This window comes from Lepidochelys kempii, chromosome 7 (genome assembly GCF_965140285.1).
Source record: "Lepidochelys kempii isolate rLepKem1 chromosome 7, rLepKem1.hap1, whole genome shotgun sequence".
Lineage (NCBI taxonomy): Eukaryota > Metazoa > Chordata > Testudines > Cheloniidae > Lepidochelys > Lepidochelys kempii.
In genome coordinates this window covers 64,457,943-64,481,934 of record NC_136386.1, presented here as the reverse complement: position 1 = coordinate 64,481,934, position 23,992 = coordinate 64,457,943, and the positions used below count along the sequence as shown (strand labels likewise).

Here is a 23,992-nt window from a genome sequence, read left to right as displayed (position 1 = left end):
TCCTCAGATGATTAAGAATAAAACACTGGGTGCTGGAAGACCCGTGACATTGGTGAGCACAGAGCAACATGGTTTCCTACAAGGAATGAGAGTGATAGGACCATGATTGTTGAAGATTGTTTGTGTGTAGTGTGCTTTATAGTTTCATACAGAGTCATTTCCTAGTTTAAAGTATGAGACTGCATCATCTCAGGAGTGACTACTTATTCACTATTGGAGTTGTTTTCAGAAGGTATAATTAATGCAATATGAATAGTTTGGGTTTCTGTAGATAGTAAAAAGCCTGGAGCTATGACACCAGGACACCACAGCTGGGGTTAATGCAAGGCTGTCTTTATTTTCTGCTTACACAGATTCTTACCACCTTACAATATTTCCCCAGTTGACATCCTGAGTAGTGGCTGTAAATGTTAACCATATAGCAAAAGAAAATGGCAGGATGTCTGGTCTGGTGGTGTAACTACCCATTCCTACCACTCAGTTAGTCATTTAGCTTTCATAGCTCACTTGCATTTTCTTCTGCACTCGACAGAATTACTTTACTTTAGGCTCTGATTTATTACTACTTTGTACAAATTAGTTACATTAAGCAGATGTCTCCCTTATGACCTGTGACACAATATTATCTAATAGGATAATTCAGAAAAGACATACAACAGAATGAGGTGGAAATCTTTAACTTTCCCACTCTGTCATTTTCCTGTGTGATAGATCTAAGTTAGGTTGTAAGCACCATAGGGCAGAAACCTGGATTTTTATTTGTTATATAAACAATTATATGTTGATGGGCAACAATTTGATCATTGGCAAACTTCTTTCAAAGAAAACCATATGGTAAGAGACAGCAAGATGGACAGCTTGTAGATGTTATGGAAGTGTTCCCATTCCAGAAATGTAAGGTATTTTGAGGAAAATTGACAGTACAGTGGATTGTCTACTTAGGGTGAGGCAGGGCAGTTACTTATCCATATGTCAAGGCAAGGCAAAGAGGGAAAGAGGTCTTGAAGCAGCTTAGGGAAGTGGAAACAGAATCCATGGTGGAGAAAAGTCAAAGACGGAGCATTGGATGACCAAAAGGAAAAGGCAATATTCAATAATAAGGGTATAAAAGAGAATATTCTTTTGGTAAATCTATGAATAATTGTCAGTTCATTAGATGGTACATGAACATTCGCCACTGCCTGTTAACTATGGTTTGTTTTTACATGTGCAAATTAATGATTCTCACAATGAAAAATGAAAGTTAGATTTCTGCAGATCAGCTAAAATTTCCACATTTTGGATGTTCTGACTTTTCTAAGATGTGGTAAAAAGTCCAGTGCCAGGCTAGGGTGGGAGGGATAGCTCAGTGGTTTGAGCATTGGTCTGCTAAATCCAGGGTTGTGAGTTCAATCCTTGAGGGGGCCATTTAGGGATGTGGGGCAAAAATTGGGGATTGGTCCTGCTTTGAGCAGGGGGTTGGACTAGATGACCTCCTGAGGTTCCTTCCAACCCTGATATTCTATGATACAGAACATTTATAGGATGAAAGACAAATCATTGTAAGACAGAGAGAGAATGTACTTATCCTTGCAGTGCAAGCCATTGAGATCTATATCCTTTCTAAGGTAATTCTATTTGAAGGGCTTTGTTGAGAATCTGACTGCCTCATTTCTGAGCGTGAGAAATATACTGTTTAACCTTGCCAAGGATTTTCTGCTTGCTGTCATAATGCAGTTTCATGTCTTTTTGTGGTGGCCTGTAGGCTGCGGACAAGTGGCATTAAATTATTATTTTAAAATAATCTGAGTGATGGCAATACAATTTTAGAAGAATGATGCTACGATAACCCTCAGAGATATGGCATTTTTACGGCATAATTCTCTCCTGTAAAATCATTGCCATGTGAAATTACTCTTTAATTTCATATTACTGCAATTAGTACTATATAGTCTCTTCTTTCTGTGTGACAAACACTGAATATTAATCCACACTAGTTATAATTATTTTGGCACCTTACATTAAATTTGCTATTCTTCAAAGTGATGTCCCTATTTATTAATTTAAGCAATTGTTATTTTGCATTTTTTTAAATTGCCAGGTATTTGCAAATGTAGTACTGAGTCCAGAAGAGATGTTGCATGTTTATCAGAATTGTATACATTGAATAATTCTGTGTGCTTGGAGGGAGACACATAATTTGGTGGTTTGGGATTTTGTTTGCAGCAGCATTGTAGCTTTTGTTTGGCTTTTCAGAAGGATGGTGTTACGGGAAGTTTATCCCCTCCTAAGAATACTTACAACTCAAGGAAAACTTGTATTAGGGGAGGACGAGGGCTTGACTCCCTCATATTGGGGAAAAGTTTCCAATAAAAAAAGATGTATCAAGTGGGGTCACAGAGTATCATGGACATAGTAAGCCAAATGCATGCATGAGTTTTACACTGGTGTAACTCATCCGACTTCAGTTGTTGTTCCTGACTTACACCATTTTTAGTGACAGAACAATCAGTGTGTAGCTGTGTAAATTACACTATCACATCACTGCTGAGTTTAGCCAAATTGCACTGGTTTAGCTAGGCAAAGTTAGCAGCTAGCACCTGACTGTTAGGTCACTAAAAATGGTATAAATCAGGAATAACCCAGTTAAAGTCCTAGTAGTTACACCCAGTGAGGCTGGAACAGTTTTTGGTATGGGGGTGCTGAAAGCCATTGAACTGAACTGTAAACCCTGTATATGATGGAAACTACTTCAAGCCAGGGGGTGCTGCTCTTCTTATCCTGGTCTGCACCCCTCACCGCCCCCTAGAGGCTAGAGCTGGGGCCAGGAGCAGGACCATGGCTCCGGGAGGTGGGGACATGTGCAGGGGTAAGTTGGCAGAGGCTGGGGCCACAGGTAGAGGCAGGTGTGGAGCCCCCAGCGTGGGGACAGTTGCTAGGACGCTGGGACAGCTGCCGGGATGCCGGGACAGCAGCCTGGACCCTGCATGTGGGACCGGCGGCCAGGAGCCTGGGATTGGCAGCTGGGACCCTGGGCTGGCAGCAGAGCCCCCGGGTGTGGGGCCAGCAGTCGGGCAGGCCCTCGGGCAGCAGTGAGGCCAGCGACTGGGACCTGGGACCAGAGGCCGGAACGCCAGGCGCAAAACCTGGGGGTGCTGTAGCACCCACTGCACCCCTACTTCCCATGTCTATGGTTACACCAATGTAAAACTTGTGCATGTGAGAGGAGAATCAGGCACCTAGTATAAGATAGTTAGAAAATAGGTATAAGTGACTATGTACTGTATTGTATGTTACACGGAAAACACACCAACTTAATTTGGCTGTGTGGATTTTGGTGCAACTTAAAGTTTGGGAGCCTGTTTTTTCACACTGGAGCCACTTCATCCCCCTTGATGTGTAATCTGCATTAATGTCACCCACTTCCAGAATGATGAATCGGTCTGAGTTACACCACTTTGCCACTTGTATCTGTTTTCTGACACCCAACATGCAGCTTGCATGACATTGTCACCACGGAATTTGGCCAAGAGAATCCCGTGGCTTGGAACTAGTGGAGTGCAATGGGGTTCTTCTTGTTTTACATGTGGGAGAGGGCTACAGTAACAGGAATAACCTTTCAAAGACCATAAGCACAGGAATGACTATTAACATACCCACCCTGCGGGATAAGAGCAACTCTTATCAAAATACTAACCATGGTGAATATATATATATGGTAGAGGACCTGAATAATGCCCCCACACTCACAAGCCCTGTAATAGATCTGCACTTTTGTGGGAGAGAGAGAATTGTGGGGAGAGCAACTGGACAGGTGCAGGGAGTCTCTACATCCCTTGCCCCACCATGCCCTTTGCCAGCCTCATAAATGTCAGCTTTGGTTTGGGTGGGGTGTGCTTCTGAATCTATGCTTGTGTAGATTTAGTAGCTCAAAACAGGATGTGCAGCGCAGCTGTCTTTTGAATAGGTTCCCAATTTCCATCCTCCCCAGTACAACTGAATTCTCTTCTCAGTTCCCCGGGCTGTGTGCATTTCACCGTTGTGTGTGAAAACTTGGGAATCGTTCATCTAAAATGTGTCCCATCACCATTAATGTATTTGGAGATTGTGGTAGGATATTAGTCACAGGGTGCTGCTAGTATGCGTTCTTGTTTATCCACAGTGTTACCTAAAGGATCCCATCATTATTTCGTTACAGCATTTGATATTCATTAGTATTCCTGGGTGTTCCACGTTGCACACACACAGAACAAGATGTGGCCCCTGCCTCAGCAAGATGACAATTGAATAGATAGTGGCCCCTGGTAGGGAACGCTGATTGCTGCATTGTATCTGCCCTCTCCAAAAAAGGGAGAAAGGAAAAGAGTCTGTCTGCAGCCTCTTCTCCTCTACTGCACCCACATTGGAGTCATAATTTTCCCATTCATGTTTTGATTTATTTTCCAATTCGACTCTCATTTACTCAACTCAGCTGAAGTAAATTTATAATGGGCAGAATTTAACCACTAAAACCTAAAAACTGATGGTTTTGTTAGTCTGTTTGCTGATAAAAATGCAGCTTTGTTATAGATACTCAAGTCCAAAGATAAATGAATTCTATACATACTGGTTTAGCATAAAAGTGGCCTCTTTGAGTGATATGGGTGAAAGAACATGAAACAAAGATGTGTGGTTTTGGCCTTGATTTCATGAAGACCAGTTCATTTATGCCATAGGAGATACACTCAGTAATATGGATTTATTTATTAACGATCATATTTTGTTTTTTTCCTAATAGCATTATTGTTTTCTGTACCTTTATTTGTTATAGTAAGGTGAAAACACAATGTTTGTTTTACCTAGAAGAAATTGCCACAAGTCAATCAAGCTTTCCCAGTTCCCTGAGAACTTGGTAACATATTGTAATAGTTCTTCATGGGGAATAGCATCTGCAGAGATGAGTCGAGATGCATTTTTTAATCAGGTTAGACCTAGAAGGTTATTTTTCTAGTGCCAGTTTGTACTGTGCCAGACCATAAATGGTAGAAGGGGATGTTATGTTAGGAAAGGGAAATAAAGACAAGATCTTGCTTTGTTTTCTTGGGGAGCGGGGGAGAGAGGAGCTGTCTCAAGAAGCTTGCAATTTACATGAAGTCAATTGTACATGTATCAAAAACACACTGGAGACCCAGAAGATATTTGTTGTTGGTTTTGTTTTTTAATTGGGTGAGTAAAGGCATCACATGATGGTGTAATGCTGAAGTGTGGATTAGTGTCCTGGCATTAATGGATTTTCAAGAGGAATTTGAATCACGCGAGGGAGGAATGAGATTCCAGCTGTGGGGAAGTAGGCTGGGGAAGATGTTGGTATGGGGCAGTACTGTGTAGTCTTTAAGGTGGGGAGGAGAAACTTAAACTTTATTTCATTAGGCAATGAGGAGCCAGTGGAGAGTTTTGAAGAGGAGAGTGAGAAGGTCCAAGAGGTGGGCATGAAATTTGATTTCAGCTGAAACACTCTGAAAGAACTGGAGTGGAGAGAGATGGGAAATATCTTCCTCCAAAGAGGAGGAAGCTGCATAACCCAGGTGGGAGAGAGACATTGAGGGCATGGCCAGTGTCTTAGCTGTGGCGACAAAAATATGTTGTGTAAAAAAAGAAACAACAGGGTTTGGCAATAGCAAGAAACAGAATGGGGAGAATTCAAACATGTAGTCTAGGGATTCGAGCCTGTGGGAAATGAGAATGTTAGTGTCAGCATCCGTAGCAAGGGATGAAGGAAGGATAAGGAGCGTGGGTGTTTCCACGGTAAACATCTGATGAAGTGAGCTGTAGCTCACGAAAGCTCATGCTCAAATAAATTGGTTAGTCTCTAAGGTGCCACAAGTACTCCTTTTCTTTTTGCAAAGCACCCATAGAATTCAGTGGGACCATAATTGGGGCCTCTTCTACTAACTGGGTTAAACTATAGCTCCCTGCATTGAATCATATTTTAGAAAATACTGTAACCATAGAAATAAACACATCCCTTTACCAGAGTCCTAAATGTGCTTCTGTTCAACCCAGGGCCAGATTCTGCTGTCTTCTAGAACAGCGTGGAGAATGGAGTTCTTCCATTATCTTTAGTGGACTTACTCCAGATTTACACCGGAATGAATGAGATCAGAATCTGACCCTGATTTTGTAAATTAAAAACAGCAGTAATTGGGTCTTAGGATAAAAGATTGTGTCACAGCAAGAGTGTGTGTCATTTATGCTTAATCTCAGAGGATGAACAAGAGGAAGATAATACTTGTAAATGTAGAGCCCTGAGCTTTTTATCATGTGAACATTTTGTTCAATGGATCCCAGTCCTAGGGGCTGCTACGTTGCTCTTAGATACGAGTATGTATCATTTGTGCTATGGTGGGTCCTCTCTTTCCTCTGTTTAAAATATTGTTCTGATCCAAATGGCAAGTGTTCCTTTTGACAGAAAACAGCCCCTTCCTACATATCCTTTGTAGTGGTACCTAAAAGCACCATCAATGAGGAGACTTCCCAGTTATTTGGCCATATAATGTTGGTCCATCAGAGAAATAATTAAAAGCCTTGGGGCGCTGGAGAAATTATTGAGTCAGGCTTTAAAGTGAGGCCTTCCAAACTTAGCCACTTAACTAACTGGCTTGCATTTAGAACAGATCAATTAATCAATTAATCAATTAATATGTGTTGCAGGAAAGCAATGTTTGCTTTTCAATTAAGGAAATTTGCTTGGTCCAGAAAACATGGTTAATAAATGAAAGGCACTTGAATTAAAGAAAAAAGAAAAGAAAAAGAAAATCTGTCATGTCCCTTATGGCTGTCCAACACTTTAGATTCTTACTGGGAGTCTCATTCTGATTTATTTTAATTATGATATTTACTTCACCAGGATGTAAAATTTGCTTGCTAAGAGTCCATTTTTATAACTGCACAGCGGGTTCTTGTCTTTCATTATTTGCTTGTCTTTGCTAAGTAGTTATTCTTGGTGTACCTGACCAGGGTATGTGATGCTATCCAGGGTAAGAGTAAGCAAAGACACACTTCTTCAGATGAACTTCTGCCCTCATAAATGATAATTCTCGTCTTTGGCAAGCTTCATGTTAATATTGTGTCACTGAAACATAGTAAAAACAAACAAACAAAAAATGAACCCAAACCTTTAAACCAATCACCTTAACCTTAACTCAGTCTCCCTCAAAATGTATAAATGGATTTAAGGGGACATTGCCAGGTCAGACTTCCTCCAAATGTATGTGGTGCTTAAAGTCTTGCAGAATCATGCCTATGTTTTGTAATGGGAATTGGGGGAGTTCAGCACCTCTGTGAAATGGTCCTCATAATACCAATATAATCTTTTTAATGTAAATTTCATAAGCAAATAAATATTTCTTGCAGCCCTGTGCTAGTGTTTTCCTTCCAAGCCAAACCTGTCATGTGGATTCTAGGTAGGTTTTAGTTACAATATGCAATGCCTTTCCTCCATCTTTCCCCCTATTGCAGCAAGCTCCAGTAGCTATATTTAACATCCTAAGACACAGAATTTGAAATACTGTACTACATTACAATAATGATCAATGGTCACATTACAATAACTGGGATCAGTTTGTATCCTATACTTAGAATAGTAAATAACTATATCAGTGGGCAGAGGTAATAGAATCATAGAACTGGAAGGGACCTCGAGAGGCCATCTAGTCCAGTCCCCGGCACTCATTCCAGGACTAAGCATTATCTAGACCAACCCTGACCAGTGTTTGTGGAGTCACCATCACTGGAGATTTTTAAGACAATCTCCTTAGCAATTTATTCCAGTGCTCAACCACCCTGACAGTTAGAAGTTTTTCCAAGTGTCCAACCTAAATCGCCCTGCAATTTAAGCCCATTGCTTGTTGTTCTATCTTCAGAGGTTAAGGAGAACAATTTTTCTCTTTCCTCCTTCTAGCAACCTTTTATGTACTTGAAAATTGTTATGTCCCCTCTCAGTTTTCTCCAGAGTAAATAACCCTATTTTTTTCAATCTTCCCTCATAGATCATGTTTTCTAGACCTTTAATCATTTTTGTTGCTCTTCTCTAGATTTTCTCCAATTTCTTCACATCTTTCCTGGAATGTGGCACCCAGAACTAGACACAATACTCCCGTTGAGGCCTAATCAGCATGGAGTAGAGCGGAAGAATTACTTCTTGTTTCTAGCTTACAACACTCCTGCTGATACATCCCAGAATGATGTTTCCTTTTTTTGCAACAGTGTTACACTGTTCACTCAGTTATATTTATTAGTTAAGTATGCCTTGAAAGCTAAAAAACTTTAGTACTTTTATTTTATTTGTATTTTTTCTAAAGTTCACTATTTCTTTCTGTATTCTTTGAACTTATACAAAAATAAAAACGGGCACCTATCTAGGTGCCTATGCCACAAATTACAACAATAAAAATAAAATGTAACTAGCAGTTTCACCTGACAGCTGGTGGAATTAATCCCTCTAAAAAGACCCAAAAAACTCCCCTGGCCCCAGACACAGATATAACAGAGATTTAGTAATGAGATATAGAACACCAGTTTCAATTTGGCCTGGGTTGAGGTGATCAACTGCTACTGTCATTCGTTAGGTATCTACCTCACAATAACTCCCCCCAAAAAGTCAGCATGATTGGCTGGCTCCGCAAAGAGATAAGGATTGAATGGGCCAATTGAGACTGAATTTTCCTCTTCCCACTATATATGGTCTTCCTAGGTCATGGCTAAGCAACAGTGCTGTAGCATCATGATGGAGCATGCTCTGATCATGCCCATATTTTACCCATCCTGTGGATAAACACATGGGCTCCACGGCTTTCAATCAAGCACTGAAATACTGTGAAAACGGATATTCTTGTGGTATTTTCAACCTGGCTTGAACCAGACAATACTATACATTTCACATGAAAACCTGTTCTCATGAGGCTTCTTCTTTATACACAGCTTGCAGGCCCCCTTCCTACCCAAAAAGCCTTTAACATTAGAATGTTTTACCCCTTCCCCTCCATCCCAAAAGGGAAATGAGTGATCTAAGAACAGGCACAGAGTAATAGTCTCTTGTCAGGGCTCCCCAAATCAGAGGAAAGTGAATATGAGAAGTAAAATTAAGGAAATCCCTGATTCTTGTTGTGGAAGTAAGTAAAAGAAAACCCAGATTTAGTCTTTTATTCTTCCATTTAACCAAGGTATGCCACATTCCACCCCGAACTTTGTGATAAGCATTGCATTGCCAGGGATTTGGGGGGCTCCTGGGAACCCCTTGTTAAAATTCTGCCATCAGTTGAAGTTAGGTTCAGGGTAGTGGTTTGGTCTCTGGTGTAGATGCCTTATTTGTGGGACTTGTAAACATATATCTGCAGGCATAACATCAATACCTTGGTAGAACAAAAAAATGTTGGTCAGATTGAACCAAATAGGAAGGGGTTGGGGGTGTGTGTGTGTGTGTGAGAGAGAGAGAGAGAGAGAGAGAGAGAGAGACTCCAAGCCTGTCAAACCAGATATTTGCCACTTCAAGTTATTCAAGGTGGACACTGCTACTTCTCCACATACTCAGCCTAGCACTTATTTCTGGTAACACAGTTCAAACAATTCCAGCAATGTGCAATTTAATATGAACATTCACTTTTTTGGATAGATCCACCAGTCTTACAATTCTCTTGTCTGTAGCATGTGCATTTTTTGTACACTAGTTTTTACAGGCAAATGGGATGGGAAGCAATTGGGGCCTATCAGAGGCTGCCTGGCCCTTTCAGAGGAGTTGTGCCCTGCCTTGCTATGTAGCAATCATCTCCCAGCTGATGCAGATCAGGGGATCTACTTACAACCAGTGGTCCCAGTTGTGAATGGGTCAGGGAGGACTACATAGTATGGGAAAAGAGCTCAGTGAAGGCGGAGACCCAGGGAAGAAGAACAAGGTAAGTGTCGTCTTGAGAAGGGCCTGCTGAAGGCAGGATATGGAGAACCACAGGGAACAGGTCAAGCTCCTGTGGGAGGCTGTGGGGTAGGGTCTGTTAGGAATAGGGAGGTTCCTGAGAGAAGCTGCCAGAGCCCCTGGGGAGGAGAGGGGAAGCAATGGGAAAACCTGCTAGGAGGAAAGGCCTTCAGGGAGTAAGCCCTGGGAGGCAGTGCTTTGCCAAAGGAGCAAAATACAACTCTCCAATGCCTGGGAGTCAGGAACTGCAAAGCAGGGATTTTCAGTGTAGCACAAGAGGAGCAGAAGGATATTCTGTTTGGATGTTGGTGTGGATTCTTCTGTTACTGCAGAAGGGGACGGAGCTGGAATGAGGTGGCCTGGCCACAGGGCTGGCCTATGGAAGATGTAATCAAAGACAGGCCATTATAGGGCCAAAGGAGTTGTTAATAGGAGTCACTAGAGAAGAAGACCCTGCAATGCCATGCTCTGACACCAGTGGGTGCTACGGCAGTGAGTGCAACTGCTTACAGAGCCCCTTGGTAAATTGTCAGGAGCATGTCCGTGTGTAATATGAAACAGGTGCTGTGTGTGTCTGTTCTGAAGAGGCAATGAGCCATAGCTGCTTCTGCTGTTGCTGGCTTCTTGGAACCATCTTCAGATCAGCATAATAGAGCCAGGCTTTTGGGGAGCAGATAAATGTTGCAATTAGAATGACAAAATTAGTTCAGATTTGATGGGGTTAGATGTTCTGCCATTGAGCCTGAATCTCAAGTCTGAATCTCAGTATTAGAGTTATATAACTCCATCCACTGCAGTGGAGTTTCTCTTGATTTACACCTGTGTCAGTGAGTAGAAAATTAAGTATGCCATCGTTCAATTCCACTAAATTAAAATATTCTGTATGTTTTTTATATTCCTAAAAATAACTCCAGTGTAAAAGAAATAATTCTAACATGATCTCATGCCTCCTGGAAATATGAATCCTGCCCAGGTACAGAGGGGAGAATGGAGCCTTTAGTATGAGCTGACCAAATTGTTTTGTTTCTAAACAAAATGCAACAGTAACTCTGGGACTACATTTTCCACTTGGAGTACAGGGAGATAAGCACAGCTCCCATATTGTTACTGGGAGTTTCAAGTCTGATACTTTCTTCATATTACACTGAAAAGATGCCCCTTAATGTTTTATTGGCTGAAGAGAAACGGAAAGAGTGCTTATCCCTGGTTCCTTTAAGATCTCCATGCATAGCTGTTGGACATGTTCTCCTAGGCTGACCCTTTGCAGGATGTCATGGTGAATTCTTTTGTACAGTTTTTTTCTTTTTCATGGACTATATACTGTTTGTAGACTTGAGGGAGAAAAAAGGAACCTGTGGTAACATTGTATTTTCTATAGCACGGGGGAGGAAAATGGTTACAGTTAGGAGTGGTATCATCAGCAACATAGCAAAGTGTCATGGCCCAAAGGTAAGGCACCATGGATGACAAAGACTGAACCCTACATCATTCATTCGGGAAAGTCAAATTACTGTGGAATTCATATTTTTGGAGTAAATAGCTTTCTTTCCTTTCCATGATCCTGCATTTCTGATACAAATGATTTTCAACAATAAAAGTGAAAGGACACCACATTTGTGTACAATGGAAGTAATTTTGGGACTAAAAATGAAGGACTTGAAATAAGGGACACTTGAGAGGTATGAGTAATAGTGGTGGTATTTATATTTTGATAACACCCAGAGTTCTGAATTTTGCTAAGTGCTGCAGAAACACGAGAAGCCATGGTTAGCATTAGCTAACCTGTACAAATCTTATGGATTTCTGGAAAGGACAGTGGTACAGAGATGCAGGCATTAACTGCAACCCTGGCTGACTTCTTCCAACAGCAAGCACTCTGAACACTACGTGGCAGGGGAGGGGAAGACAATAGGCCTGATTATTTTTGTCTGGTGTTACACCTGTGTAATTCCATTGATTTCAGTGGAGTTACTGCTGATTTTGCAATGGTGTAACTGAGAGCTAGAGGTCCTCAGACCCTGTGTTGGTGCAGCATAATTTGTCCTGTTTCTATTGTACTTCCTTTGGGTTTTGTTGCTATGGTACATAGTGACTCAAATATATATCCTGCCTTGTTATAACAAGATCCTTTACTCTCAAAAATGCCCTCACACAAGGTGCACTTACTGGTTCTTTGCTTACATCCTCCCCTTCTTTGTAACTAAATCTGTATGAGTAGAGTGTCAGATGCAAATTTCAATACCATAAATTAATTTTTGGCTGTTTTTTTCTTTCTCCCTGCTTTTGTAAATCAGTTTTTTCAGCTATAATATAGGTAGTATGTTTCATAATGTTCACATCTTAGCAAAACAGTCTTTCTTTATAAACATTTTGAATACAGTTTCCTACAGCACTGAGGTTTCTTAAAACACTAGGCTACTGTATGTCAGGGAGACTTTTGCCATATTTTTATGCATCTAAAGTCAAGAGAGGGCATGCCATACTTAACTTGTTTGACCTGTAGTGTATACAAGAAATGGAGAGAACTTGACTGCATGCTAAAATGACCTGGTAGCCTAGCTAATTTCTTTTATGCCTTAAATTAGGTTACTGACATTCATAATGCCTAGAACCTTGCTTGTTGAGCAATTCAGCATCATATTTGCAGAGGTACAACTATACTAACTGGTATTACACTCAGTGATTTATTTGCACTGGGGAAGCCAAGAAAATTCTGCATCTCTATCTTAAAAGTGTGTTTTCCAAGGTTCTAAATGATCGAGAACTTTCCAGCTAGGAAGTATATTTTCCCCTTCCTCTTTATATAACTATGATGATTAAATGATCATTTGCTATACATATTGGGACATGCTGTTTACCTTGGTCTGCAACTTGAAGACCTTTCTGTGGCTTCCCTAATCTGATCTAGGAATTTCAAAAATAAATCACTTAATTATATACATAGAAAAGATCTCCTTCCTTACCTCTCTGAGCCTGTAGATCTAAGTATGTCATAAAGTACCAGTTTGTATAGAGTATGCTTTGGAGTTGGACCTACCTTACTCTTAATATAATATGCTAGAATGTGCAATGTCTGCTTGCACACACAAAGGTAATTAATTAACCTGCATGCAAAAATTAACCCTTAGAGTACTGCTTCAAATTCCACAATTTTGTTGTTGTTTAATTTTACTAGTGGGCTATACTGCTTTCCTACTCAGGTCATAGTACTGTACATAAAGTATGTAACTAGCCATGTTAAAAAAAATCTTTATGAAAACAAGGAATCCTATCAACACAAACTCCCCCAGGTTGCTAATGGGTGATGTATTCATAAGCAACTAGAGTTTTTAAGGTTTTGACATTAATTTGAAATGTTTAATGTTTCAGTGTAATTGTGTGCCTGTTAGATTTAGTTCCTAAACTACTGTAGTTGTTAAATAAAAAGAAGTCAGTTCTTTAAGGGTTAATGTGGAGTTAGGGGATCCCAAGGTATTCTCCTGCTTGTCTTTCCTTAAGATGTCTGCATGTTTCTTTTCAGGTAGTTACCTGAACATGTGAGCACTGGGAATGAATGAGTGACTAACTGAATGAATTAAATGTTCTTTTTGGAAATGCCTGCTTGTACTTTACAGGGGGATGGGAAAACAAAATGGTAGCTCCTACATTCAGGCCTTTCTCAAAACAAAGCAGGGGGGAAAAGAAAAAAAAATAGTTTTTGACATTTTCCACACACTCTGATGCCACTAGTTTATTCAATTTCTTTTTCTTTCAAATAGCCCAATAGAATCCTGCCAGAATTTCTACAAAGATTTCACGTTACAGATAGACATGGCTTTCAACGTATTCTTCCTACTCTACTTCGGCTTGCGTGTAAGTACCTCGAATTATGTTGAGTGGTTCAGGGTAGGGAATGCAATGATTGTACTTGGAGATTATTTGACAGCTGCCTAACTCTTCATTGACAATTGATGCAAGAAATTAACGTGGTTTCTGAGACCTGTAAGTAAAGATTTTGGTTGAGGGCTGAGAGCCTCTAAGTAACAGCGGTGAGGAGACTGGGTAAGGGGATTGCAATTGACAATGTAGACTACTGCCAATTCACTATCATCTGATACTGCACAGTGGCCAGTGTGGAATTTGATCTCAGTCTAGTTCCCAATGCACTGATGTCTACATCACCAAAACTGCCCAACAACTGGCATTAAACACCCATCCTTCTTGGCAATCTCAGGCTGAGTGATTGAACTACCCTTGTGGTCCTCAGTGTGTTTGCTCCAGTTTAAGTTTCAGGTTGGTGAGGTAGCATGGGGAAGTTCACTGCTGCATCCTGTTTCTGCAAGGCTGTCAATCTAGCACCTGTCCGAAGTGCTAGGTTCTTAGAGAACATTTGATTTTGAAAATGTATCATTGGTCGCTTTCTTAAAACCCGGTCTCTTTAATGGGAATCAAGTTGGGCATCCAAAAATCAAAGTACCTAAAATCACTAGTCATTTACAAAAAATATTTGGGCCAATTGTACCCATAATGTATGCTGGGGTTTTTGGCTAAATTCAGGGGAATGGGCTTTGCACTAGAAATTAACATTACTTGTTGCTAGCTGTGAGAGCAGAAGCAGTGGAAGTTTTCCAGGACTGCATGGCTACTAATGCTGATGGGAGAACCTGAAAAGATTTGAAGGTCTGCAAAATTGGGCTGGAAATCTTTTAAACATGCTGTGATGAGCTTTCCTCTGTATCCTGTTTGTGGTTCACACAGTGTTTTTTTTTATTTTGGCATGTCTGCTTTTGTTTCTTCTCAGAACCTGGAAGTGCAGCAGTGTTTGAGAATAAAAAGTTAAGAAAAAGTTTACCAATGTTTTAGGAACCAGTAAAAAATTTGGTTTGTGATTTGAACAAAAGGTCTGGGTTGGTTGTTATTTTATCTGTTCAGTTTGACCTGGGCTAGATACAGTCATTAGCCCTTTGATAAATAGATTAGAAAATATTGCAAATACTGAAATGATCTATACTTCCCACATTCTGCATCACAAATACATAATGGAATGTATGCCAAATACTAAGATATGATTATTTAAGGTTTTTAAAGGTGACCACTATACCATCAAGATATTCTGACTCCTTGTCAGAATAGATTCAATACACAGTACCTGTAAATTGCCAGCAACTACAAATTCAGAGGCGTCCTAATCTCTTCTTAGGTCTGTGACACATTTTGCACACAGAGAATCATTTATGCATGTATTACCCATGCTGATTTACGCTGAATATGGAATAAGTTTTTACTCAACTTGAGTAAGGTGGCAGAACTGGCTTACTAGTGAATTTGCTAGATATATAAAAATTATTTCCTACTTGAAGTTCTTTCAGTATAGTCTGACAGACTAAAGTGCTTTTGTGAAGACTTACTGGCAAGTTAAGTTATTTGAAGAAACATTATTTAATGGTACCCTTCTCCATCTCTTCCCTCTGAAATAATGAAATGCAACTCACAATCGTATAAATATTCCTATATCTACAGCTCTAGAAGATGAGTCCAAACACATGCATGCATCCTATGTAAATTCTTAGTCAGCCGGCATCCAAGTTTGCTGCAACAGAGAAATAATGAAGACAAAACACAAATTTAAATGAATTACCAGATAGTCAGGCAATAAGGCATGATAGAGCTATGGTTTTCAAGAGCTAATCATGGCTTTGGGAGGCACAAAATATTGCCAAGTACCTCACTGACGGCATGCAAACACTTGAAGCATGATAAGGATTATCCCAGGAGTTTATCCTGCTGCATTTATGGAATTTGTTTGAGAGCTATTAATTATTTAAATGAATTACCTTCACCATACTTTCACAGCATTTCTATTCAATACCATTATAGTAAAACCAGGGTATTTTGCAAACAGCAAACTCCATTTGAATGAAGTCTCATTTACAGTTTGACTTAACGCCCCCGCCCCACTGCCCCTGTGACTTTTTATAAAAAAAAGATTACCTGAAATAATCTTGCTAAATGCTAAAAGAATGATTTGTTGAATCTGTCTCCTCGCAACCAGTCTGAGAACTCAATGCATAAATGTTCTTCATTTCCCTACTTGATATATGGCCTCCCTTTGTTAATTTAGTTTTGCCAGGTAATGTTGTCAGGTAATAGTTTTATCCTCCAGATAAAACCACGGTCTAGTTGTGATTGATCTGAGGACACTAAATGTTGCTCCACTAACTCCTAAAGTAAAACTGGAACTTAATCTTTAGAAAGGAGAATATTGCACACAGATCGATCCACATGCTTATAAATTGATTCTTTCTCCCTTTTCTTTTTCTAGTTCATTGCAGCCAATGACAAGCTGTGGTTTTGGCTGGAAGTTAACTCGGTAGTAGATTTCTTCACAGTCCCTCCAGTGTTTGTGTCAGTGTATTTAAACAGAAGTTGGCTTGGTAAGTAAATGGCTTTTTCATTTTAATCGCTGATATCAAAACACACACACCAGGCCCAGTTTGACAGAGCAGTTCTTCGTCCTGCACCCCAAGTAAGTGAAGGAATGTAACAGATGTTGTCTTTGCAAGCTGTCCATTTCAGCAGACAGGTGGGTTATATTGCATGGGACATTTACCAGGCCCATTTTGCTCTTTATACATAAGTTCAATTCCCTAAGAGAGGTTGTGAGAGATACCGTGTGACATTTGCATGGCAGTGAACACCAGCTTGAAAGGAGAAGCGTCTGAGATTAGGCTGCTTTTTTAAAAGGTAAGTTTGATTTAATTGTCACTGCTCACAACCTGGGCAGACAATCCAAAGCATTCATTTATAGACCTTCATTGCCATAAATAATCATTGACCTATACAATAATGAAATCAAAAACAGTTAAAACTTGAACTAATCTGGCCCAACTCACTTGAACAATGGGAAAGATTCTGATGTTGTTGGTCTCATCTTTTGCTTAGGAAAGACGGTTAAGGGTGTGGAGAGAACAATAAGGTGTTGAGTAAAAATAGAGGGCACAAAATGAAGCTGAGCAGTCAGGGTTAAAAAGAAATATAGAGAAAGAATGGGGGAAAAAGCAGAGATGGCAAGAGAAATATTAATGGAATTAATGTGTGCCAGCCTACTATTTGGAAGCTCTTCCATCCTTAATACAAAACACAGGCTTCCCCTTTAGTTCAAATCCTGAAGTACTTTTTCAGGCAAAGCTCCCAGTGAAATTAATGCAGTGATGGTTACCATTATTTTTAACAAAGGGACCCCCCCACACAAATAATTCCCACTTTGCTCTGTGATAAACCACATGCATCAGGAGTGCATGTGTTTATAGAGAAGCTGAGTGACATGTACCCCATTGTTTTGGGTCATGGACGAGAACAAGATGGTTGTTTGATGGTTGTTGTCCACCAGTTGTTCGCCGTCTGCATCTGGCTCTGAGTAACCCCAGTGAGTGTGGTGGCTGTTGAATTCATCCACATACACAGCTGGGTGAGTGAGAGTGGGTAAGACTGGCTCTTCCCAGTTCGCACTTGGTGGTTATTTGCAACCTGGAAGTCAGCAACCTGAATGGCGTCACAGTAGTTGGTCAATGACAGTGGGGCAGCATCAGAGATGTCTGAGAGAATATATGTTGCTCGAATGTATTTAGCATGTGCAGTGTGACAGAGCCGATCAAATTAATTGATGACCTCTTTTTATATATATATTTGGGGTCTCTTGTAAATAGACAATGTCAACGCTGTGACGATGAGTGATTTAGCTGATTATATTGTGCTTGGATGCCAATGTTTAGTTGGAGAACTCTTAAAGCTGGATCAATGACTAGAAAGCCTGGGGATGGCACCACATTCAGGGTGATGGCTGGAAAATGATCAGAATTCAGTGAATCCATAGAATTTGGTCTGCTAGGTTGTATCATTAGCTTCCCAAGGGTTAGCCAGGTACTGACGGGGAATGCAACATGAATGATGAGCCAATGCCCCCCACTACAAAGGGATGATTGTTTTCACTATATGTTCTTGGGGGCAAGGAGAGCTTGATTTACTTGGGGTGGTACCACAATCTAAATAATAAATAGTAATATTAGAGAACTCATGCACTTTCTACAGTTTTTAGAAACTAGTTTTGCTAAAGCAGACATCATTTTATAGGAAAAGTAAGTTAAATACTGTATGAGACTCCTTCCCATTAGGTAGGGAGAATCGTCCCTGATCCAGGCAAAAGCATTTGCCCCCTGATTGTTTTTTGCAGTCTCACTTTTGCCTGTTGCCTGGCTACATCTTTTTGAAGGCTCTCCTTCCCTGTTCAGTGACCGAACTTGTCTGTGAAGTCAGCCTAAGGTTTGTGTATAATGTTCAATACTCTAATCCTTCACTAGGTCTTCTTGTGTCTTTTTTTTTATTTTAGAGCAGAAGGGTCCTTAATGAAAGAATTCACTCTGATTCATCAAAGTTTCCTGCCAGATCTATCATTTACAACCATAACCTCAGCTCCTTAAATGTTGTTCCTAGATGCTGTGTTAAACAAATAATGTGCAAATCCAGCAATATGTGTTAATGATGAATTTTTGTTACCTTCCATCCTTTAGATCGGGGTGGGCAAACTTTTTGGCCAGAGGGCCACACTGGGGTTGCAAAACTCTATGGAGGGCCAGGTAGGGAAGGCTGTGCCTCCCCAAACAGCCTGGCCCCCGCCCCCTATCCGCCCCCTCACACTTTCTGCCCCCTGACTGCCCCCCTCAGAACCTTGACCCATCCAACCCCCCCTGCTCCTTGTCCCCTAACCGACCTCTCCCGCCCCCACAACCAACCCCTGGGATCCCACCCCCTATCCAACCCCCCTGCTCCCAGTCCCCTGACTGCCCTGACCCCATTCACCTGTCCGCCCCCGACAGGCCCCCCAGGACCCTACACCTATCCAACCACCCTTGTTACCCATCCCCTGACCGCCCCCTCCCCCCCGCAAACCTTTACCCCATCCAACCACTCCCTGTCCCCTGAGACCCCATGCCCCTTATCCAACCCCCCCGGCACCGGTCCCCTTACCATTCCACTCATAGCAGCATGTCTGGCAGCTGTGCTGCCCAGCTGGAGCTAGACACGCTGCCACTCCACTTGGCAGGAGCACGCAACCCTGCCGCCCAGAGCACTGCCCGCGTGGGGGCATGGCTGCAGGGGAGGGGCTGGGGGCTAGCCTCCCCAGCCAGGAGCTCAAGGGCCGGGCAGAACAGTCCCGCTGGCCGAATGTGGCCCACGGGCCGTAGTTTGCCCACTTTTGCTTTAGATAGTTGGTTCTGCCTAAGGAACCCAATTATGGTACAAACATTTTTTTTTTCCTTTTGCCACAACAAAGCACTATTCCAATAGCCCTTTGCAACTCCCTGGCAGTGTAAAGGGACTATGATGCTGACATAAGCAGGCAGTGGAAGGATTCCCCCAGCACAGGAGAATTCCCAAGCCCTAGGTATAAAGGGTAGGATGTGGTAGAAGGGGAAGTATCCAGAATGCACTGTACACCAGTGTTTCCTGAACTGATCCCTGGCTTCCTTCAGGTTTGAATGCATAAAGGAAGGCTTCAAGCCACCTTTGCCCTTCTTCATTTTACTCCAGCTGTACTGAGTGGACCTCTGGCACAGCAAAGGATATTAGTTACCAGGTTAACAGATAAACTCAATGACCCACTAGGGAATATCTCTATTATTTAAAAGTTAATCCAGGTTATACAAATGGAATGACGTTCAGCATTTTATCACACCCTGATGTTCATCCCAACAATCCAAACGTGTTTTTTCCTCAGAGTGATGTTTCCATGGGCTGTAGGATTTTCAGATACAGATTAACAGGATTCCCTTATGTATAGGAGGTATACGGAAGGGCACATTAATGTGGTCTGTTTCATTATTAATACATCAGGTATTTCCAGTTGATTGCACTGCACTTTCGTGTCATTCAGCTGAGGTGAGTTCACCTAAGGTAAAGATACTGCTGGGATCAGATATGACTTCCTGCAAATTTATGGTGCCATCTCCTTAATATCACTAGAACTGAATAACGTAGCTGAATAACGTAGCTGAAGTTGATGTACTTAGATCGATTTACCGTGGTGTCTTTACCGCAGTGAGTCGATTGCTGCCGCTCCCCCATCGACTCTGCCTGCGCCTCTCGCAGCACTGGGGTATAGGAGTCAACAGGAGAGCGCTTGGAGGTCGATTTATCGCATCTAGACTAGATGCAATAAATCGATCCCTGCTGGATCAGTCACTGCCCGCCAATATGGTGGGTAGTGAAGATATACCCTAAGTCTCTGTGAATGAGGCAAAGGGAAATAGACAGATGGACAGTATAATCCAATTAAAACAAAACAATAGAAACCAAACCCCTCTTAACTCAGGATTAAACTCTGTCTCCAGAGAAGTAAACATTCATAGCAAGAACTGAAATATAGCCCCTTACATCATGCATTGCCACAGTCATCAAGATTAAAAAAAAGGACTCACATGATCTTAACGATCCATAGCTTATTGTTCAGTTATAGTGGGAAGCCAGTTAGTTTCTTTCCTCCCCTCCAGTGGTCTAGAAATGCCACATTAATGGAGAAGCAGCATCAATAAAGGCTTTACTTTTTTAAAAACAATCTCTGGAAAACATTTCTAAAATAGTTTTACTATGGATGTGGCATCGTCTATGGAAAATACTTGCTGGTGTGGGTTAGTGCACAAAATATTTATCAGCCCTCATTTGGAATGAACTGCATGACTCATGCATTTGTCATTTGTGAGCACTGGTATCCCAAACGTATATCGATAAAACCTTTATCCTCACCACATCATCATGGATTCCTTCTCACTCTCTTCACCTCTAGTTCTCTTTCTGTCTGTCTTTCGTGCTAGTTTATTTGCATTTCATTTCCTGATTGTTATTTTTGAAAGGAAAGTTGGAGTAAGGTGAAACACAGTGAAGAAAAAAGTTTTATCATATCTGGAGCCAATCAGTTTGAACAGTGTATAGGTTGGGTTTACTTTGTCAGTCAGTGGAGTTGTACCAGTTTTTTCTAGGGGTTGATTTAACGATAATAAGATCACAAATATTCCTGTGTTTTCTTTAGGGAGGTTCACTTCTAGTTTTCATCTTAGAAAAGGAGACTCCCTTGCCATTTCTTCCATCCACAGTTTTAGAAGCAGTCATACCCGTGCTAGCACCTTCATGTGAACTGAGGTCATGCTTCATAAAATCCTCAATATTTCTAGCATAACACTATACCAAAAAAATGATGATGGTAATAAAAGGGAAATTCTCCAGTCTAAGCAAACACTTCTGTGGAGAGGAGAGTCTTCCCAAGGAAACAATGCCAACAAAAAGAACAGTTTGGGGTTTAAAAAAATCATTTTACAGATTATTTCAACCAAATGACTACAGTGCATTGTAATGTGTGTAGACTGTATTTCCAGTTGTAGTGAAGCTAGGTTGAGAATGAAATTGTTCTGTGAAAACAGTGACATCAGTCTTAGAGGGCTGATTCTTCTTTAATAATTTACTCTCATTTTGTAACACACAAGAGTTGTGCTTTATCCAACACAGCTAAATTTTCAACCCTGAAATCCTCATTGCTTTGGGTGGGCTTACAATATGCTGAATTAAATAGCATTGTAAAAAAATGAATACATTCCAGTAATATGTTGAGCAGTGGTTTACAAAAATACCACACAGTATTTAATACTTCTACTTCATCCTCTGTGATAGGAAAACCACGTTAAATGTCTGAAATTGCCTTTCAATCATAAAGCTATAGATGTTAGGAAAAAAGGAAGGTATTGATTCTAGTTGGAGCTTTGTGTCAGAGTTAATTGCTCAGACAGGATAGTATTGATGGAGGTGGAGTAAGCAGATAAAAAGGAATCTAGCACCAGCTGTGGCAGTATCCGTGTTTGAAGAACAGCCACAGTGAGACACCATTAGGACTGCCATCATTTTAAATAAAGCCTAAGCATTTTATTGCTTTGATTTCTTCTCTGGTATTCTAGAATCATAGAAGTTAGAGATGGGAAGAGCCATTAAATCATCCACTCCTTTTGCCTCCCAGTGTGGGAGTGTTTTCTATAATGTCCCTTCTGGTAGTAAAAGTTCCAAGTGGTGAAGACTATTTCTTATATATATTCTATTATAATTCTAATATATTCTACTATTTTTCTTCATAGTCAACCTAAATTTCCCTTTCCCTAACTTTTAATTAAATTATTCCAAGCTATGTACAGTACCCCTTTGGCCCAGCCATTGAATTGTCTTTCCTCCTTTGGTGTTTAGACACCCTTCAGACATTCACAGATTGTTGTTATTGTCCCCCTTAGCAGTAGTTTGTCTTAGTTTTTTAAATCTTTTTTAATAAATCTAATCAATCACTTGCTGCTGTTGACTGAATTCACCCAGAATTCAATACAGCCAATTTTTCTGCTGTTGTAAATTAAAACTCCACTGAAGAAAATGTCTCAAGTGGAGCATTGTCAGTTGTTTGCAGGTATACCAGAGCTGTATGGAGGGACTGTAACTTCCTTACTTCAAGAAGGGATACATTTGCCTGTGTAGCTCAAAATTGCATTTTTGCTGCCATATTGAATGGGAAAATCTGTATCTGGAACTTGGCGAACAATTTTCAATGAACAATTTAAGTAGCAGATTTACCCCTTTTCTGTTCATAAATTATCCACGAACAGACTTCAGTTGTTACTAATTTGTCCATTAGTTGCAGTTATGGAATATGTTTCATGCAAACAAATTTCAGCCTGTGGCTCGCTCACAGATTATTGGCTGTGAACTATTCCTTTGAGTATTTGCAATTTGTGCCACTTAAGTGGTCACAAAAGTCATGTGGTTTTGCCTTTGATCCTTGACTGCATCACTGAACCAAATATAAACAGTAGGAGGCTTTGGATAAATCACTTCTGACTGTTTGTGTGATCACAAAAGTGAGATGATTTGTAAAACTTCTTTCTGTCAAAAAAAAAATCGCTTCTGTGACTATGGCAGAAAGAGATCAAGAGTGCATGCAAAGCAAGCATTAACAGGAAGATGTAAGATAAAGGGCGAAACTGTGAGCAGACTTTGCTCAGTGGAGGCATGCAAGAAGCCTCTTTTTCACCTGTGCCAGGGCTGACCACAATAATAGTTCCTGCAAGCAGTTCCTCCAGTGAACAAGTTGCCATATCCCTGGACCAGCTCACAGAGCATCCGGGGTAGTAGCTTGCATTAGAAAACTCCAGGGGAGATTATGCTGACGGGAGGGGACTACATACTTCCTACATAAGACTGTATGTAATTTGCACCATTTATCCTAAAATGACTATGTATCAGGTGATCTGCAACAGGTGTGAGCACACTATGGTAAAGATAGTGACTTGGTGACTTGTAAATAAAATAACTTCTTGAAGAATGGCTTTTCAGACCATTGATGCAGTAGGTTTGAAGGAGAGGTTACATTGTATGTACACAGCCACCTTTGAAAAATGAAGTAACTGTTGTTTTGTTTTCCCTGAATACCAAAAGTTATTTTACATTAGGGACTTGTTTGCCTGCAACATTTCAATTAAAATAAATAAAACAAACATGAACTTGTTTTTGAGTTAGCAACGGGGAGAAAAAAAGCAGTAAGAATAATTGTTCTGGGTGGGTTTTTGTGTGTGTGCGTTTTTTTGTTTTTTTTTTTTTTGGAGAGGGGAGTGGTTTAGTTTTTGTGTAAACCATAGTACTATCATCTGTGGTGTTGTTGTTTTTTTAATTAACTAAATTTCTAAATGAAATGCTGTTTTGAAACAATAGTTTTGAAAATATCAAAACAAAATTTTTAGACTTTTTCTAAAATAATAATAATAATAATAATAATAATTTTTTTCCACAAAACATTCACTGAATTAAACCCAAATTCACAAATTGTTTCAGTTGTCATGAAACTGCATTTTTGACAAACTATTAGTCAAAAAAATTTCACTCACCTCGATGCATGTTTGTTTCTGTGTAAATTTTGCAAAGCAACAAGAGCCCATCCATGTTTTATATTTCTTTCCTGAGCACATTTTTATAAATCTCAGAAAATATTCTTTTAGATGGGATTGTGACAGC

The 23,992-nt window shown here is 40.5% G+C and overlaps 1 protein-coding gene across 26 annotated transcripts in view; it reads left to right on the top strand.

Annotated features, from left to right (window-relative positions):
• Positions 1-23,992, top strand: part of KCNMA1 (potassium calcium-activated channel subfamily M alpha 1) — an 851,468-nt gene that overhangs the window by 552,537 nt on the left and 274,939 nt on the right. For all 26 annotated transcript variants that reach the window (XM_073353218.2, XM_073353215.2, XM_073353216.2 and 23 more), the window contains exons 4-5: positions 13,684-13,777; positions 16,227-16,338. In XM_073353218.2, coding sequence (XP_073209319.1) covers positions 13,684-13,777; positions 16,227-16,338 — 206 coding nt within the window. The remainder of the gene's footprint in view (positions 1-13,683; positions 13,778-16,226; positions 16,339-23,992) is intronic.